Below are 20,033 nucleotides of genomic sequence, written 5' to 3'. Positions count from 1 at the left end.
TAGCCGGGGCGATAGGTGATTACAAAATCGAACTCAGCAAAGAACAAATCGGAGCTGTCGAGACGATTGAGCCTTGGTAGTTTTTAAATATTGTAAATTTCGGTGATCAGTGATCACAGTGATGGTATGCCGGGCGCCGAGGAGATAATGCCGCCAAGCCTTAAAGGCGGACTTAATGACTAATAGTTCCTTATCGGTGATCGCATAATTTATCTCCGGCGGCGAGAACTTTCTGGACCAAAATGCTACGGGGTGCAGTTGGTTGGTTTCAGGGTCTCTCTGAGACAGGACAGCTCCCATGGCTAAGCTGGACGCGTCAGTTTCGACTATATATGGGAGATAGGGACGCGGGTGCTTCAAAATAGGTGCGGACGTGAACTTAGCTTTCAACTCCCGAAAGGCCTGTTCGGCTTCCTCGGTCCATTCAAAACGTTTATTTTTTTGCAAGAGTGCAGTGATGGGTTGCACCACCCGTGAAAACTCCAGGATAAACCTGCGATAAAAGTTGGCAAAACCAAGCATGCTTTGGACACCTTTCACCGAACTAGGTGATGGCCATTTGAGGATGGCATCCACTTTCCGTGAATCCATTCGGACCCCTTTAGGTGGCAGGATGAATCCGAGAAACTCAACCTCGGTGGTATGGAAAACACATTTTTCCAGCTTGGCAAACAGTTTGTGCTGGCACAGTTTCTCTAGGACGGCCCTGACATGCTTTCTGTGATCAGATTCCGAAGAGGAGTACACAAGAATGTCATTGATATACACGACAACACAGACATCGATGAGTTCCCGAAGGACATCGTTCATGAAGAATTGGAAGGCTGCAGGCGCGTTGCACAACCCGAAAGGCATCACCTGGTATTCGAATAGTCCATATTTTGTACGGAAGGCCATTTTCCATTCGTCGCCTTCTTTTACTCGTACCAGATGATAAGCCCCCCGGAGATCTAACTTGGTGTATACGCAAGGGTCCTTCACCTGGTCAAGGAGTTCAGGGATCAGAGGCAGAGGGTAACGATTTTTAACAGTTATCTGGTTCAATGCGCGGTAATCGATACAAGTTCTAAGGTCGCCTTCTTTTTTAGGCACAAAGAACAAAGCTGAGGATGCCGGAGACTTTGACGGGCGAATGAAACCATTGGCGAGGTATTGATCTAAATATTGTCTCAAATGCAGATTCTCTGGTTCAATAAGGGCGTAAATCCTGCTACAAGGGGGTTGTACACCGGGCACCAGATCGATTTGGCAATCATACAATCTGTGGGGAGGTAACGTGTTGGCCTGTTCCTTTTGGAAGACGTCCTGAAAGTCTTGGTACTCTGGAGGTAGTTGCACGGGGACAGAGGTTACTGATGCTAGATTAATCTTTGGATTTTCTGGGTAGCAGGTTTGTGCACAATCCGGGAAGGTTATTCTCTTCGCTCGCCAATCTATTCGAGGATTATGTGTCTCTAACCAAGGGATTCCGAGAATAAGCTGAAACTCTGGAGCCTTGATTACATCAAACACAACTGCCTCCCGATGGCCATCCGGACCTACAAGTGTCACCTCAGCTGTGGAATGTGTTACCGGTCCAGAGGCAATTTCGGTTCCATCTACTGTGGTGATGACATCTTTGTTGGTTTTAGGATGCAGAGGGAGGTTTATCCTAGAGACCAATTCTCGATCCACAAAGTTTCCTATAGCCCCGCTATCGATGTATGCCTTTATAGCATGCAACCGTTTAGGCAGTTCCGGATCTACGAGGACCATTGGCACAATGAAATGCGAGGTCTGAGAGTTAGTTTTCAAGCTCGGCAAGCGGACCCCTACGCTTGCCGGGCGTGGTCGTTTCCCGATACAGAGTTTCCATGGATTTTATCAGCGGCTCCTACCACCTTCTTGGGCGGCTTAACCGGGCAATCTCGTAGAAAGTGTCCAGAGGACCCACAATAAAGGCATAATTGCATCTGTCGTCTTCTTTCCCGTTCTTTTTGAGTTAGGGGTCCTTTAAACCCTCCGATTTGCATAGGCTCCGAGCCATCAGCCCCCTTTGGGTTAGCGTGGGTCTTGGCCAACACCCGGGTTTCAAACTTGGACCGATCTGCTTTTCTGTTTTGCAGCCTGTGATCCAATTGGACCACTAAGTCTATATATTCAGTGCATTCTTGGGGCGGATTTACAACTTGTGCCAGGACATCTTTAAGTTCTCCACGTAGACCTCGATAGAATAACGTGATTCTTTTATCCTCTGGCCAACCAGTTTCCACAATTAGTCTATTGAAGGTTGCAATGTAGGATAGAAGGTCTTGATTGCCCTGTCGCAGAGATAGAAGTTCGTCATCCAGAGCCTGTCCCTGGGAGTGTCGAGCAAATAACCTTTCCATGCTTGTTTGAAATCCTTGAAAATCATGAAGAATCGGGCCATCTTGAGTTACCAGTGGGACTGACCAATCGGCAGCACAGCCACTGAGATATGACAACACAAAGGCTACCTTGGTCTGATCATTAAGGAAGGCCCCAGGTCTGCATAGGAAGTGCAAACGACACTGATTCATGAATACGGCGAATCGTTTGGGGTCCCCAGCAAAGCGTTCAGGTGGGGCCAGCGGCATGTTTCCAGGTAGATTAATCTGCACCGGGTTACTGGAAACCACAGGAGCAGGGTTCCCCCCGGAACCGGGTAAAGGAGTTTGTCCAGATTGACCTTGCAAAAGCTGTCTAGCCAAGTCATCACCTCTATCCTTTATTACAATCACTTCCCTCCTGAGGGCGCTAGTCTCTTGACGAGCGTCGTGTACTTCGGCCCGTAATTCCCCCAGTAAATGGGCCAACTGGTCAGTTTCGGAAGTTTCCATAGCGCCTGGGTGGGAATTTGTAGGAAGGCTTCGCGTTCTATAACGCTCACCTGGTTCCCACGGGGGCGCTGGTCTAGTCTGGATTGCTGTGGCCTCTTCTAGCGTGATGCGCAGGACCCGGAACACCGATTGGACAGGACCTTCAAATCGTGCTTGCCTGGCCCGTAGGAATATCCTTCTGCAGATGAGAAAGGGGATTAACAGTCTGCAGAATAGTGTGCTAGCTCCCCCCTTTCCCCCTTCATTCCTCTCTAACTTCCTCCAAACCCCGGTTTAAGCTCACCTTATGGTTTGGAAGGATAAACTCTCCATCCTGCTTCTGGTGCAGGGGCGCATGTTCGTCCAGTTACTTCACTGGTTTTCAGAATGGCGCTGGCAAAATACACTTGACTTTCCTGAGCGATGCGCCGTAAGTATGAAAGTTCAAAGTTCAAGTGAGGCCCCCTTTATGTTGTCTTTCTAACCTGTGATCTGTCCTTTATTTCAGGTGCAGAATGAAGGCGATGCGTCGAGGGGTTAAACTGCCGAGGTGAGTAGTGATGAGGGCGATCCCTCTAAATGTCCTTATCATTCCCCAGAAATGTCTCTTGTCCTTTCCCCATAGGGGCCGAGGTACGGTACCTGCCAACGGGGCGGCGCCGGCCCGAAATGTGGAAGAAAAGCCGGTAAGTATTATGGCTGTTAATCAGGCTTTCCTTATGTGTTCCTTCTGCTCACCTTTTGTTTCTTCCTCTCTCCCCTAGGTACAGAGATGTGGCGTCCGATGCTGACAGCCACGATGGAGCTGGGAGATGTCTCGAGGACAGGTGAGTGAAGCGTGGCGCTGCAGCGAGCAACGCGATGCTTTTAAATGGAAGTCTTTCTTCAGGGATGCTGGCGAGAAGATTCCGGATGCAGGTAAGAAGTTTGAAATAGTCCTTGGTTTTCACCTTTCTCTTCTCTTCCTTCCTTGCAGGTCTTCCAGGTTCGAGGCGGGCGTGGCTGGAGTCCAGGAGCAGGAGCAGACACGGTGAGCGTTAAGCTGCAGGAAGCAGAACAACGCGAAGCATGAGCTGCTGTCTGGCCGTGGCTTAAATAGCCTCCAAAGAAGTCCCAGGTATGTATCCTTCCCCAACTAGGTATGTATCCTTCCCTGGCCACGCCCGAGTGAAAAAATAGTCCCTATGAAAAAATAGTCCCTTTCAGGTCTCAGGGAGGCCTGAAGCGTGCAGCATGGTCTGCATCAGGTAAGTGCACAAAACACCTCCCTTTATGAGCCTGGCGCCTATGGCGCCAGGACTGATGTCCAACATGAGCCTGGCGCCAAAGGCGCCAGGACTCAGTCCAAAGAGCCCCTATAAGGGGCCGCTGGGCTTTTACCCGAGGGCATGATGCCTGCTTCCGGGGGTGCTGGGCCTGGCCTGGTGCTCCGGGGGTAGGCATCATGACACCCTATCACCATATTACCACAAGCACATTTTTCTGCCCTTTCAAAGTTATCCGACCTTCGAATAATTTTACCACAAAGCCGGTCCCAGGTGGACATGGCCACTTTAACCCCATGTATTGTCCCTCATGGTCATGGCCAGTAGCCAGATTGTCCGGATCATGACCTTAGTCCATGACCCAGACGATGCGGCCACTGCCCATGGCCACAGGCTACACCTCAATCACCAAAGGTATGTTACTATTTTTTGTACCTACATTATGACACTTGTCAAAAAATAAAACACAGGCACATTTGCAAAACCATGCTTCAAGGTCCTTACCCACGCTCCTTACACAAGTTTCCTCGAAATCCACCCATGTTTTATTTTTTCAAAAGTGTCAAATGTATGCACATACAATAGTCACATAACTTAGCCCACACTTGACAAAATCCATTCAGACTTTACAAAAACATTTATATCTAAACTAAAATCTTTTTTGCATACTTGTGTAGATTCATCAAATTGCACCACATTTATAAGCCTTTACAATATTTTCAGATCCCCATCTCTAATTTTGTCCCCTCTTGGCAAAATCCCACCAGACTTCACAAGAACATTTATATCTAGATCTATTATCAGTTTGCCGATTTAAGGGTATATTCGTCAAATGGCACCTCATTTATAAGCCTTTACATTATTTTGAGCCCCCCCTCTAATTTTGCCGCCTCTTGACAGAATCCCACCAAACTTTGCAAACTCATTCGGAAATCAGGCCAAGAATATAATTGCAAAAGTTCATGCAGTTTCATTAAGTGGCGCCAAAGTTATAAGCCATCCAGGAACTGCTTTTCACCAACCCTGTAATGCAGAGATGTCCGTTTGCAGACTTATATGGCGAAAAACACCATTTTTTTTTTGCTTCTTGCAGCCATACCCCATCCCATCCTAATCGCCTCTCAACTCCCCAGAGATTATTTAATAAGTTTGACAAGTGCAATATTTTTTTATATGTTTTTACTGCGATGTCCACGAACACGGTCCGCTGTGCGTAAATCCAAGATGGCGGGCATTTCCAAAAATCTGATGCATTTCAAGCTTTTCGCCATCCAATCAGTGGGCACGTCCGATGTCCGCAGACACCACGTTGTCTTCTAAGCCAATCGGAGCCCTGTCCACAGACTAATCTAGAAAATGGGTCTGCGGAACAAACCCAGATATCACTAATTCTTTTGGACCTACTTTTTGGTCGTTTTTAAAAAATAAATACTGGACAGATTTCCACCAAATTTACAAAAGCACACTTTCAGGACCAAGCCGCCGCTCCTGCCGCAAATTTGATGAAAATCCATCCAGCGCTTTGGGCTGTAGACGTGAGCAAAGTTTTTCTCCATACGGTCTACGGAAAAAAAAAATTGGGACCCCCTATAACTTTGCCCCCCCTTGATCAAACCGCACCACACGTTGCAAAAAAATCAGAGTGGGCCACATACTATTTTTGCAAAGTTTGGTTAGGATTCTTCCAGGGGAAGTGAAGTAATAAGCCGCCCAAAAAGAGCTCTTACTCTGGTTTTAGCAACTTAACAATAACTACACGGCCCCTACCACAGGCCATGTAATACCTGGCTGCCTTCCATTGACTATGACACTGATTTCCCGAACATAATATATAAGCATAATGTGTATAGAGAGCTTCTATTGTTGTGAAGGTTCCATCTGTCGACACCAAAACATTGCAAGCTAACAACCATCGGGGCACTGGGGGATAGGAGGGGATGCTCCATCTCGGGTCTAAATGTCGGTCTGATGGACGTCTCCACAAGGTAACACACATTGTGATATCCGTACTTTAACGTAATTCCATAGCTTTTATTAGCTCAGAATGTACCTATCTATCAAGTTTGTAGATGTTGATTGTTCTAATACTTGCAGCAGAAAAGCACTTCTGCCCCAGCACTTCTGGACTCTGCGACAAAGCGAAGGGAAGCTTGCAGAACTCACCCAAATCCAGGGGTGAATTACCCATTTGGCCACATAGTGCTGGGCCAAGCTCAAAAATGTTAGGAATGCATGGCGTCAGAGTAAACCTGAAAGGCAAGCCATTGTATGGAAGTTTTTGATAAACACTTGAAGATCTTCAAAATCAATATCACAGGATCGAAATCAGCACCACAGCCACCTTGCTTGTGGTATAGAAACACCCTCTTCCCATGAATACCTGTGCGTAAAAATCAGGGAACCCTGTTGGCCCAGCACCCGGATTATCTGACACCTTCTTCTGCTTCCTAGAAGCCAATGTTACAAACCTTCTTGTGTGACCAGTTCCATGACTGTTGAGCGAATGGGTTTCTTTGTGTTTTCACAGAATGGAGTCCGCGCCATCCCAGCATATGCCAGTGCTTTTTATTCTACTCTTCAGCCTTCTAAGCGCTGTTTCAGGTAAGAACAGGAAAATGTTGTCTTCCTCTCGTAGTGGATTTTTCGCCTGCAGGTGATGTGTTGCCCACTTGGGTAGACAGCATTTCCTTATCCAGTCATCAGCATACCTGGGTGTGCTTTATCACGATCCCTTTACATGAAAACACAGATAGAGCATGCATTACAAATATTAAACTATTCAAGTTTGGATTTATGTAAGAAATATTTGTATGACTGACTCACTCACTGAATTCATCTATGTTCACTAGGGAGACTGGCATACCATGATGTTTAGCAACAACACGGCAAATGCTGCACGGTATGCAGCATCTGCCACCTGGCTGCTCAACAACAAACATTCTGTCCGTTAATTATTTGCACAATACAAACATGGGCAAATGTGACTTCACAAGCATGTCAAGATAGATATTTAAGAATTCACAGTGTATGTTACAGGTTAAAATCCAACACGTTTCCAAATGTCCCCTTGTGAGTTAGAAACTCAACACCAATACCCAGGGCACATTGCACTATGAATGTAGAATAGTGGTTGGCTCTAGGTGTGGAAATAACCTTTGCTGAGCTCTGTTGTTTTCAAGCTTACTAATAGGGTTCAGTTGTTGCATGATCACAGGAACTGTAGGGGTTCAGCCAGTACCCCATTTGTTTGAGTAGAAAAAAAGAGTTTTTCCTGGTTATCTTGCTTAGGTAGTTCAAGGAATAGTTCTAACACAGTGGTAATTGCGATACAGTTTTCGCTTTTATTTGTACTGGTGCTCAGTTGTTTTATCATTCAGTTGGTTATGCATTTGATACATTTAGGGATAACTGTGTCCCTGGTTTGTCAGCCGACACGTGTTTCGACCCATGGGTCTTTATCAAGGCTATTGTGTACAGTCTGTAGCCCCCTGTGGGGTCCTGGTCTGTGGTGATGGGTGGCTGTCCTGTTGAGGCAGTGGCTACTGTTGGGCCTTGTTGAGCTGGTCTGCGTGCAATTGACACAGTTATCTCTAAATGTATCAAATGCACTGATGAACAGGAAAAACTCTTTTTTTCTGCACTATGAATGTAGCCAGGTTTGAAGTGGCTTTCTTTAATTTGAATACTATTCTTTGTGCTCGTCATCTTAAGCTGTCCTCTCTTCTGATTCTCCTGAGTGCTGCTTTCGACACAGTTGATCGTCCTACTTTAATAACCACGCTCTCTTCTTTGGGCTTTTCAGGGTCGGTTCTCTGTTGGTTTAACTCCTATCTTTCTAATTGTTCCTTCACTGTCTCTTGGAAAGGTATTTCTTCCTGCAGTTCCCCTTCCCCTCATGGTGTTCCCCATGGTTCTGTTCTTGGGCCCCTTCTGTACACTCCCTATACTTCTCCTTTATCTTCCTTAATCTCTGGCTAGCGTTTCCAAGTCCACATCTATGCAGACGACCTTCAGATCTTTGCATCATTTCCATCATTTACCGACTCGATCCATCAGCGTATGTCTGCTTGTTTAACTGCCATAAAATCGTTTCCTTTGTCTAAATCCCAATAAAACAAAAATCCTTTTCTTTCCTGCTTCTTTAAAAATGCTTCTTTAAAAATGGCTCGTTTATGTTGGTTACCAATACAGCACCGTTTTGAATATCAGTTTCTCTTTCTTGTCTTTGTTCCCTGCTATCTTGATATCACCCTTCTCATAACACTTTTCCTCAGGCTTCTCCTATCAATTTAGATAATTTCAACTTCTAGGGGCTAAACTCTGGCATGCTCTCCCACTTAACATCCTCTCTTGTTCTCCTTTCTCTCAATTTAAGAATCTCTTAAAATCTGTTCTCCTTCATTCTGCTTTCCAGACTCTGTTGTGTAATTTTCCCTACCTTTGTTTTTTTAATCAGTTGTTCTTTTCTTGTACCGTAATTACTATGCATGCAAAACACTTTGGATAAAAGCGCTATATAAGCAACAAATAAATAAATACATTCTGCATCCCCATTGGACCATGCAAGGCTGGAGAAGCAAACCCCCCTCCGCGCACCCCACAGCCTTGCATGGCCCGTTGGCCATGCGCGCTGGGGTCCTGGAAACTGTCAAAGGGAAACCATGCTACCCTTTGACAGTGAAAGCCCGCCCAGGAGTGCTCCTTCAGTGGCTTGCAGCAGCTGGGGAAGAACTTCATGTTTCCACTGCACTGCCTTGGCTCATCCATAATGAGTGGCGGGTCAGCGCCGCTTCTCCCATAAAGGACGAGCTGCCCCAGGGAAGAAGTATGCTTTTTTCCTGTACCTCAGGGGTCTCGAAGTGCCGCCCTCTGGCGCTGCTTTTACACCAGATTTCCAGGGGAACCACTGGCTATGTGTCCAGTCATGGAGACACCCCCTGCGCATGATTTCTAGCGGGATTACATCTTTTTGTCTATGAGAATTCGCCCCAGGTGGCATTAGAATGCTTGCTCTAATAACACCAGGGCTGCATTACCACTTACCTCCTGGTGACTCAGGGTAAGGGGTTAAATGGTGCGGAGAGGGAGTGATAAGAGTGGAAGGGGTCAGGTACACCTTAGAAATAAAAAGGAAATAGAAATACTGCTGCTAGCATTTATTTTCCCCCGGCTTTCTAGCGTTGCCATAATCAAGTACACCCATCAGATGAGCACAGCTGCTCCCTGTATGGGCCCTTTGAGTTACTATGACTGTGATGTGTTCTGCCTATGTGTAGCATGCTTTGTTTGGTAACATTGGAACTCTGTATGATGGCCACCGAACAGGTACTTCGGAAGCCCTTGTGCACAACGACAAGATATGTGGCACGGCGGGGGGAGACGCCACGCTATCTTGTCACCTCTTCCCCCCAATGAATGCTGAAGGCATGCAAGTGGCGTGGACCAAAGGAGTAGAGGAGGAGTCCATTGTGCATTTCTATCTCCATGGCATGGAGCATCAGGAGAAGCAGGATGTGAGGTACAGAGGAAGGACCAAGATGAACAGGAATGGCCTGGCCAATGGGGTGATGGCTGTCACCATACACAATCTGACTCTCTCCGATGCTGGACGGTACTTCTGCTCCTTCACTTCCAGCCATGGTCCTTTGAACACCTCCAGTCATTTGGAGGTGACAGTTGAAGGTCAGTGGTCCTTTTTTTTTACACACACACACACACACACACACACACTCTCTCTCTCTCTCTGTCTCTCTCTCTCTCTCTCTCTCTCTCTCTCTCTCTCTCTCTTCAGGGGTCACCGGGACAAATACCTGCTCGCTATAACTTAAAATGTATTTTTTATGTTAAGGCATTTCTTTTTTAGCATAGGCTTTAATGGAGCTTTCAATTTATTCAAACCAAACATGTTAGTGTTATATGGGTATACGTGGCATCCCACCAGAATAGCATGTCAGGAAAACTCACCACAGCTCACTACTGTACTTTTGTTTAATACTTCATGGATTTTAAAGGTTTAAAAAAAGAAAAAAAGAACATATATATGCGATGTGCTATCTCAGCAATGCCATCATTAACCATATTTATTTATTTTTGAATATACAAAAAACCTTATTAAGAATGATGATAATTCTAAAGCAATAAAGAGGGAACATTGAGGGTAAAACATTTATTAAATAGCTGCATGTGGCTAACCATAGGCTGAGCTAACTGGATGTAACCTACTGTAGGATGTGACATTGTTAAGTCATTCTATCTGACCATTGGTCGGCAGCAATCGTGCAGTTATTTTGGTGGTCTGCCATAGGTGATGATGCTGTGACAGGTATACGTGTGTGTGCGGGGATGTGTGTGTGGGTGGGGGTTAACTGTGTGTGCTGCCATATTCTGCATATTCTGTTATTGATGTGTGTAGCTATGTGTGTGTGTTGACCTCAGTTGTTTTCTGTGTTTATATGCTGCTATCCATTGATATTTATGTGTGTGCTGCCATCTGTTGTTGATCTCAGTGTGTGTCTGTGTGGGGGACTGGCGAGGGCAACATCTATTGTGTGTGTACATATGTGTGCGTTGTTTCCATCCTCTGGCATTAGAAGCATGTGTTTCTTAGTGTGTGTGCTTCCATCTATTGCTGATGTAGTGTGTGTGTGTGTGTGTGTTGTTGGGGGGGGGGTTGTATGTGCTGCCATCCATTGTTGCTCATGTGGGCATGTATGTGCGTTTGCTGCCAACTGTTGTTTCTGTGGCATTGTGTTGTGACGAAACGAGGGAACTCGTCACTTCTCCCCCCTGGCAGAGCCCATCCCTATGAGGCTAGGGAGGGGAGCCCACTCCACAATACCCTCCGTAGGGATAGAGGGAAGTGAGACCTCACCAGGAGAGAATGCCCCTTTGGGGACAAGGACTTTTGTTTTCTACTCACCTACTGACCCCCACCGAATGTTTTGATGTTTGTTTTACGCATGTACTTGTATAATTTGTTGTTTTGTAGTCTTACAGATCAGAAAATGTATTTTTGTAGAATAAGGTGCAAATAAAAAACTCGAATGTATACCTGATCATAATAGACCTGTGAAAGAGAAGAAAGGGTGTATTTACCAGGTAGGAGTGTACTTCAGCGTTTTTATCAGTACTCCCTGGTAGGTGTATATTGTTTACACTGTTAGGTTTCCCAGAGGTTTTGGGAGTACATAACTGAGCCCTATTTATATTGTGAGTTGTGAACAGCTCTGTGGCTGGTATGGCCAGTAAAGATTTAAAATAAACACATTTATTTGTGTGCAAAAGAGGGAGATTTCACCTACCAAATTGAGAGTAGTTAAGAAAATAGAGAATGTAAATATAGCCGCATTCTCAGAGGAGCATTTTCAAAGGCTTCTTAGCCGTGCTTCTGATTTAAATATGCAAGGAGAGGGGCCAAATGCGGGTAACGCAGGCAATCAGCTGGAAGTGATGGAAAAAAAGAAGCAATTCGTGAGGACTGAATTGCATGGAAAAACTATGTTAGAGTATCTGAAAGCAGGTATAATTCCCGTAGGTCTACAGGTGAAGAATATGGCCCATGTCTTCATCGACAGCCCTACATTTAAAGGGAACTGGAGTGGGGTTGGTAATAAGTGCAGCAGAGATTGGGTGATCCTCATAATACATACAGCTGAAGAGAAGATGAAAAAAACGAAGTGATGAGATAGCAGCATTTGTGAATGTGGCATTCATGAATACATTGATTCAAGATGCATAAGAGAAATTGGAGAAGAAATCAGAAAATTTAAGCAGTTCAACCTTGAGAAAAAGGTTTGGAAGTTGTGGCTAACTACAGGGAGGAAAGAACGTGCCCCTACTTACAATCAGACTATTATTATGAGAACATGAACAAACAGTGGAGGAGAAGTGGAGGCACACCCAATGTGAGTAATTTTAGGAAGAAAGTTTTTGTGACTTTTTCCAAAACGTCTCTTAGCTCAAGTGAGAAAAAGCTTTTGAAACTAGATAGAATGTGACAGGGCTCAAGCTCCCTTCCTCATTTCAACCACCTCAGGCGGCGATCTCCCCAGAAATCTTGACTTTCGAGAACAGGATTCTCAAAAACATCATAGGGGAAGGAAAAGCCTTAACCTGTGCTAGAGCAGCATTGAAGTCCCTCCAGAATGATGACAATGTAGTTGTCAAGACAGCTGACAAAGGAGAGGGGTTGTGTTGTGGGACCATCAGCTGTATGAAGCTGAGGGTTTGTTATTGTTGAACAACCCCACACATTACACCAAATTGACAGTCAGCGTATCTGGCCCATATGCTACAAATGAACCACAAAGAGTGCAAGTTTAATGTCTATACTTTAGATTTAGCAAAAAGTGTGCAAAAACCAAATATGTAAATTCAACAAAACAATCCTTGTCTCCAGGGGATGACTCCCTTCCCCTGAACTGTATCATGTAGAATATTGTAAGTGTTCTGTTCAAACAATGTTCTTTTAGAATTAGTAGAACATGTCTCTTTTACAAAACACTCTCCCAATAATGATGAAAAGTGTCTTTTCCAAGCAATGGTTTTTTAAAGGATGGCAAAAGTGTCTTATCTATACTGCAACTTCCACAGGCTGGTATACCCTCCTGCCAGGAAACCTTTAACAATATATTTTCCTTGTACATACTCTAGATTAATTACCTGGTGGACTCCCCTGCCAGGAATCCCAATCTGGGTTGTTGTATCCCTAGTGTACTCCTGTGTTGGGTTGTTCCCCCAAAGGCTCACTGCCTGATTCACTACTTTCACCAGGTCTTTTTATAGCGTTCTCTTTATCTTTTAGTTCTCTTTCTCTTCAAGTACAACACAGTTGTACTCCTTCACTGTTCATATTTTATTGACTAGAGGTATTACTTGTTTCAACTTCCCCCATATTGATATTTCATATATGGAGACTTGTTCAAGCTTTGTTTGTTAACTTAATTTCTATTATTCATTGGCTTGTGGCAATACTTGCTCCAGTCTTCCCCATATTGACATTTTATGTATGAAATATTTCTACAGTTCTTGCCTTTGAATTTCTTCATAAGTGTTCAATTGCTTATCACAACTTTTATTCCAGTTTTCCTCATATCGACATCTCATATATGGAGATTTGGTTAAGTTCAGTCTTTCAACTTCTATATTGGTTGATATTCAAAACAAGTATTCAATTCTTTGTATGCCTACCGGTATGCCCCGGGGCTCCCAATGCTTCTAGGCAGACTCACCAATGTTTGCTGGCGTGTCCGACCCGTGGTGTATGGCTGTAGCAAATTCCTTGCTTCAGGAAAGCATTTCCCGCTCTGCAGGCACCCTTGTGGTTCTCCCGTCAGCTTCTCCTTCACCCGGTGGTTGGACTTATGGTCTTTACTGCAACCACGTCCCGACAGCCTCTCCACTGTTGCCAGCTCCCAAGCAGTCCTCCTGCGGTGCTCGCTGTGCTTCTCCCGGTCTCTCACCTTTACGGTTAGAAGCGCCTGCCTCCTTCAGCACCAGTCTGCTCTCGGGTGTTGCTTTCTGCTTCGCCCTGTGAGGGGTCACAAATGTGAGGCGGTCAACTTTGTGAAAGGTTTTCAACTGATGCCATTTTATTAACTCAAAATGTTGGATAAACGCCTCACTATCCCTGCTCTGACGAGGATTTCGCTGCCGAGAATAAACAAAAGAAAACACTCCAACAATAACTTTTTGTCCCTCACACTTATACAACAAATCAACAAGGAAATATATGGCAGTTTAGCAACAACACAATCAACGTTATAATCCATACTGCAATAGCTGCTTCTTTTGATAACCTGGGAGTTCTTCCCTTGCCCAGATTCAAGCAGGCTTTAAATGTTCAAAAAAGATAAGGATATCCTTTGCCCTGAAAAGGTTTCTTTTAGTTCTCTTTTAATCCAACTTCACAACCCAAAGTTCCAACTTGGATTCCAAAGAATGATTCACAAATGTTCAACAAAGTGCTTCTCTTTCCACTTGTAGCCAAGATATTGAGACAGATTTTTGTCATTGGCAATGTCTAGTTCAATAAAGATCTTAAAATCGTTTCTTGTCATTAACAAAGAATATTTCAGAACTTCAAAGCAAATGTTTTTGTCAGGATATTTTGGCACCACTTCAGCTTCAGTAATATTTCATCAAAACAGACATTGGGCCTCATTATAATCCTGGCGCTCCCGGAATGAAGGGGGTTGGTACGGAGCGCTGATTACAAGCTTCCCATCGCGGGACCCGGATCGCACGCCTGGTAAAACCAAGTGTGCTTTCCAGGTCCCGCGAGGGGAAGGGGGGGGGCAATAACGGGCCAGAAGTAATCTGCCCGTTATTACCTCCCTCCCCATTCCCATTGAGCCCTATGGGGTCTCATACGGGAATGGGAATGGGTTCCTGCATGGAGGACTTACCGGGTCCTCCTATCTCGGAGTAACCCGGTAAGTCCCCATTGCAGGAACCCGGTAATGGAGCCCAGAATGGAGGAAGCCATTCTCGTAATGAGACCCATTAACTGAGAATGTTTCAAAACTTCATTAGCTTCAAAACGAATGTCTTTGTCAGCATATTTTTGGTACCACTTTAGTTTCAGTATTACTTCACCAAAACACTTCAGTGATTCAACTACTTCTTTGTATGTTTTACCCCACCACAGTACTTCATGAACTTCTTCCTGGTTTACTCTCATGCCAGTCTTTCTGCTACTACAACTTTCTGATCTAGTGCACTCTTTCCAGAATCGAACCTATGGTCACATAGCTCTTGGCCTGATATACTCTCCTGCCAGCCAAGACAAACTACTGCAGCTCTCTGTTTGGGTATACTCTCCTGCCCAAACAGAACCATTGGGAACACAATTCTATGACCTGGTGTACTCCCTAGCCAGGCCAAACTACCAGTTCGAAGTATTTCTGTGGTAATGGTCAACTTCAAAGATTTTAACAATGGCTTTTGCTTCACACAATTAGATTTAACAATGTCTTCAAGGAGAACTAGAATCACACTGGTGCTATTTGATACACCTGAGTTTTAGCCACCCTCAAGACAGGCAATGCTTCCTTCCTCCTGAATCTCTTGTATCAGAAGATCAGCCCTCCTGCCAATCTTGTTCCACCTTTGTATTATTAACCAAATGCTGATAATAACTCTTAATACTTCTTTGATTTTGGCAATGTGTATTTAAAAAAATCTCTACACCTGGGCAATATTCTTAACACAAACTATAAGGCTCAAGTATTTCCTTCCGGGATAGGCCATCCTGATTGTTTATCCATTGTCTACCTTTGTGCCCTTTTTTGCTTTGGCAATGATGGTTCAAGTTCACCTCTGGAGATATTCCTCCTCTGTTTGGTTGGCTTTAAGGATAATCCCCTCTGCAACAGTTGGCTCCTTCAGATGGAAGCTTGGCAGTCCCTTTATGCCAGCTACTTTGGTTTCTATCAGCTTGGTATGCATCACAATCATCAGCTTGTTGTATATCAGTTCAGTATTCTAAAGAAAGACTGGATTCAAGCAATGGGCAGTCACAGAAAACTCTGGGGTCACAGTAGATTAGTGAACTCACCAGCTTTAGCGTGCACATACATTTGCCTTTGCAGTTTCCAGCTTGTCTGCTTCAGATCTCCTACACAGTCTGGCTACCTCTTCTGCATGGCTTTCTGTGTCCTGGGCTGGCTGCTTTCAGAGCCCTCATTGCTCCCCCAGCGATCCAGTGCTCGCCTGCCATCGCTGACCACATCACAGTGGGGAGAGTCACTATAAGGTGCACTTTCTGCTGCGCGGCCTCCGCAGCAGCCCTCAAGGCTTACCAATCACTCCAGTGCTCGCCTGCCACCGCTGAGCATTTTACAATGGGGAACATTACACCAAGGCATGCTTTCCACTGTGTGAACCCCGCAGCTGAAATCTTTAGCTCATACAACCCTCTCAGGACCGGCATCATCTTCTCTTACCACTCTGGGCCTGTCGTCCAGGCTCTGCTGCTTCTTGGAGGCTTCAAAACTCCTCCAAACACTACTACTACTGCCCTCCTGCTGCTGCTGTTTCTGCTACCTCACCTTCCCTCCTGCTTGGTTTTCTGGCCTGTGCGTGAGGGGGCCTTTTATGCCTCTCAGCCATCCTCAGGTGTGGGTCATAAATAGTAATGGGCTGCATTCTGCAGCCTTGTGCCTCTGCAGCGCTCTTTTTCAACCCAGTACTCTGGGAATTCTGGGATTTGAAGTCCCTAAAACAAAAAGTCAGTTTTATCCATAATATTTTCCCCACCAAGTTCCTTTTTCTCCTGAAGCATATTCCTTAAAGGAATATCTCTAGGATAAAAATATATATTTGGTTTTTACAAAGGATTGAAGGTTTCTCAGTTTCAAATTGGTAGTTTTTAAAGACCTCTATGCAAGCTTTTCCCGAGACTCATAGGATTTCCTTTTTCTGGGAGTGTTATGCTTTCTGTAAGAGCTTTTCTCACTTTTAATACATGACTGGTTATAAGAGTCTTCACTCACATTGTTATAATTAACTTTAGGGTGTATCCAATCTCTTTGACAACATGCCAGTACATGTACTGGCAATAATGATATGCCCTTCCTGGAGGTAGACAAGTGCTGGATCTCATTCCATGAAGTCCTCCTGTTTCTCTGGAGCCCTTCTCATCCCATACCACGTCTCTCCTGATGGGATCAGCACATCTCACTGATAGCCATCTCCGCCCAAGTGATCCTCCTCATAATACCACCCACAGACTGATCGAGGAGGGCCTGGTGCACTATAAAACTCTGAAGGGACCAGGCTGCCAGTCAATAGGCAGAGAGGCACATTATCAGCGGAGGGGTAGTGAGAAGGAGTGTCTTGAGGAGCTTACAAAATTTAAGGGGATCCGGCTCAAGTGTGTGAGAGGGATCTAACCCCACTCTGTGTTTGAAAAAGTGTCTGATCTGCAGAGAGTTTGAGCTAGAAGACCAAAGGGCTCTAGCATGGAGGGATTTAGGGAGAGAGAGTTGTATGTAGTGGGGTCCCAGGCCTCAGAAAGCCTTGTGGATGATGCATAGGGTCTTGAACTTGATCCACGCAGCAACCAGCAGCCTGTGGAGAGATGTTAATGCTGAAGAGGTGCGGTCCCTGGGCTTGAAGCTAAGGATAAGTCTTGCAGTCCTATTCTGGATTAGTTGAAGGGGACAAAGGGGGAAATTAGGAAGATTGAGGAAGAGGCTGCTGCAGTATTCCAGCCTGGAGGGGACCTGAGCTCTGGAGACATTGAGTTTCTGGGGGAAGGTGAGGAAAGGAAGAATGTCTCTGAGGAGGTGCAGCTGAAAGTGGGCCTTCTTGGCAAGGTCCGTGATGTGAGGCAAGAAAGAGAGAGAGGAGTTGATGATGACACCAAGGTTTTTTGCCTCACAGGAGGGTGAGGGGAGGGGGCCCATGGAGCACAGCCAGAGTGTAGGAGGGAAGGAGGTAGCTTGGGTCCCAATGAGAAGGATCTCAGTGTTTTGTTTTCTATCTGCGTGTTTGCTTCTCCCGTTTGGTTGCTTACATTGTTTTTGCTGGCATCCCTGCTGTATCCATTCTGTACTTCTAAGTTCCGTTTGCAATTGACTTGTCTATTTTTTGCTTCTGAGCTTTGGACATTGTTCTATCCGCTGTGTGCCACTCCTCTTTCTTTGTCTCCCCCCATCCTAATGTTTCTCCCCCTCCTGTCTGCCCACTAGCCTGCCCCCCTCCACTCTCTGCTATCCTTTCCCCCCACCCACATGCTGCCCTCCACACCCTCTATGGTGCTCTCTGTCTCTCCTATCTTCTCTAAATGTTATTCTATAGACTATCCTATCCTTCTCACTAAGTCTGGTAGGAAGAAATATTAGAGGGATATCCTGGTCTCCAACCCAGGCCTCCCTATCGCTGATACCTATACCAGTGCTTCCTCCAGACAGACCCTTACCGACATCCTCTTTGTCGTTCCCTCTCCATGCCTTTGGACCCTCCATATGGTCACTGTTCTTTCTCCAATTTCCTCTTCACCCATTAATGGTGGAACCCATTGGGAGGCCCTCCTGGCCTACTTCCACTCCTCCTAGACCATCATTAATGTTTACCTAAACTGCACCATCTTGGTCCAAGGCCCTCAGGCCAACCTCCTCCTTTTTGATAGATGATTCCCGCGCCTTATCAACTTCCTTCTTTCTCCTTCTGTCTCTACTTTCCGCTCTTTAGCTCCTCTGCCACCTTCATCCTCTGCCAACTCTATGGTTGCCTCTGCTTCTTCTCCGGCCACCTTGTTGCCTCTTTCCTCTGTCACCTCTCTGGCACCCATCCCCTCTTCCTTGGCTACCTTGCCCTCTAATCCTTCCACCTCTGCCCATCCTCGGGTGCCTTCAATTCTTTCCTCTGGGCATACCTCTGACCTATACCCCTCCAAGGAAGTCTTTCAAAGGGGGCAACCTGCTCCACATTGCCACTCTCAACTCTCGCTCAGCTGTCAAACACTCCTCTTACATCTCCAGTCTTGTGGAAGAACTCGATCTAGATGTCCTTGGTCTGATCGAGACGTGGTTCACGGCAAGCTCTGTCGTAAGGTTTGACACGCTCCTTCCTGATGGCTACAAGATCCTCTCCATGCCCAGAACCAACCATCCTGGTGGGGGTGTAGCCTTGATCTTCCTGGAGTGGATCCCTGCTTCTATTATTCCTATGCAGGACTATTCCTCCTCTGAATGCCTGGTCTGCAGGATCTCTCGCTCTCTCTCTCTCCTGACCTTTCTCTAACTGTGGCCACAATCTACCGGCCGCCCAGCCAGGTAGGCTCCTTCCTCTCTGAGTGACCACTTTCTCCTTTCCTCCCATCTCTCTCTCTACTTTCTCTCCTCATTCTGCACCTTTGGCTGACTCAAATCCTGACGCAGTCCGTTCCAACCTACATCTTTCTATCTCTGACACTCTTGATGTACTTGCCCCTGACATGAGTATCTGCTTGAAGCCCAAATCTAAGTGCAACTCTTGGTAAGACTCTGACCTCGTCACCCTCAAACACAAGTGCAGAGTGGCTGAGAGGAAGTGGAGGGCTACAGGTGCACCCTCTGACAAACTGGCCTGCTGCCTACTCGAAAAAGGCAGTACAGACTCTCTGCGCTCACCAAAAAGAGAGCACACATTAAAGCCCGCGTTTCCATGGCACCTAACAACTCGGCCAAACTCTTCAAAATCTGCAAGGAGATGGCACACCCTGCTGCAGTCTCTACCTCTCCTCTTCCCTCCAAGACCCTCTGCATGGCCTTGGCTTCTCATTTCATCACTAAAACTCAGGACAGCCTGTCCACTCTCTCTTAGTCCTCTTCTTCCTCCTCCTCCACTCCTGGCCTGACTGCGGCCTCCTTTCCTCCTCTCCACCTCCCTTCTCTTCCTTTCCCCTGTTCACCCCAGACGATGTTCCTAGACAAGTCTGATCTGTGAAACACTCATCAATACAAGTTATTCCCTGTTCTTCGCGAACAATCAAGGACCACATCGACACCCTTGCTCCAGCCCTGGCCGATGTCTGCAATCACTCTTTTGCCACTGGAATGTTCCCCTACCCCCTGTAGGACTCCCTTGTGCACCCCCTCCTTAAGAAGCCATCTGACAACCCTTCCTCTCCAGCTAACTATCAGGCAATCTCTATCACTTCTTTTCTGAGAAAACTCATGGAAAAGCTGGCTATCTCCCAGCTTAACCTTCACACTGAATCTGTTGGTTATCTCCATTACCATCAGTCTGGCTTCGGAGCGGCCAGAAGCACAGAAACTGCTTTCCGGAACATCCGTGACCTGCTCTCCAACCTTGTCTCTAACCTTCCTTCTGTCCACATTCTTCTCGATCTTTCTTCTGCTTTCTTTCGACATGGTCAACCATGCCACCCTGCTCAAGCACCTCCGTGATAACCTGGGTATCACTGATCAGACCCTGGCCTGGCTGACCTCCTTTCTTACTG

The 20,033-nt window shown here is 45.9% G+C and overlaps 1 protein-coding gene across 1 annotated transcript in view; it reads left to right on the top strand.

The window, feature by feature from the left end:
* Nucleotides 1-20,033, top strand: part of LOC138447766 (butyrophilin subfamily 1 member A1-like) — a 201,523-nt gene that overhangs the window by 48,991 nt on the left and 132,499 nt on the right. Inside the window, exons 2-3 of the mRNA XM_069604103.1 lie at nt 6,612-6,685; nt 9,410-9,766. Coding sequence (XP_069460204.1) covers nt 6,613-6,685; nt 9,410-9,766 — 430 coding nt within the window. The 5' untranslated portion in view covers nt 6,612. The remainder of the gene's footprint in view (nt 1-6,611; nt 6,686-9,409; nt 9,767-20,033) is intronic.

Source organism: Ambystoma mexicanum, chromosome 1p (assembly GCF_040938575.1).
Source record: "Ambystoma mexicanum isolate Mex_15411 chromosome 1p, UKY_AmexF1_1, whole genome shotgun sequence".
Lineage (NCBI taxonomy): Eukaryota > Metazoa > Chordata > Amphibia > Caudata > Ambystomatidae > Ambystoma > Ambystoma mexicanum.
The sequence above is the reverse complement of the archived record's forward strand: the minus strand, read 5'-3'. Positions and strand labels throughout refer to the sequence as shown.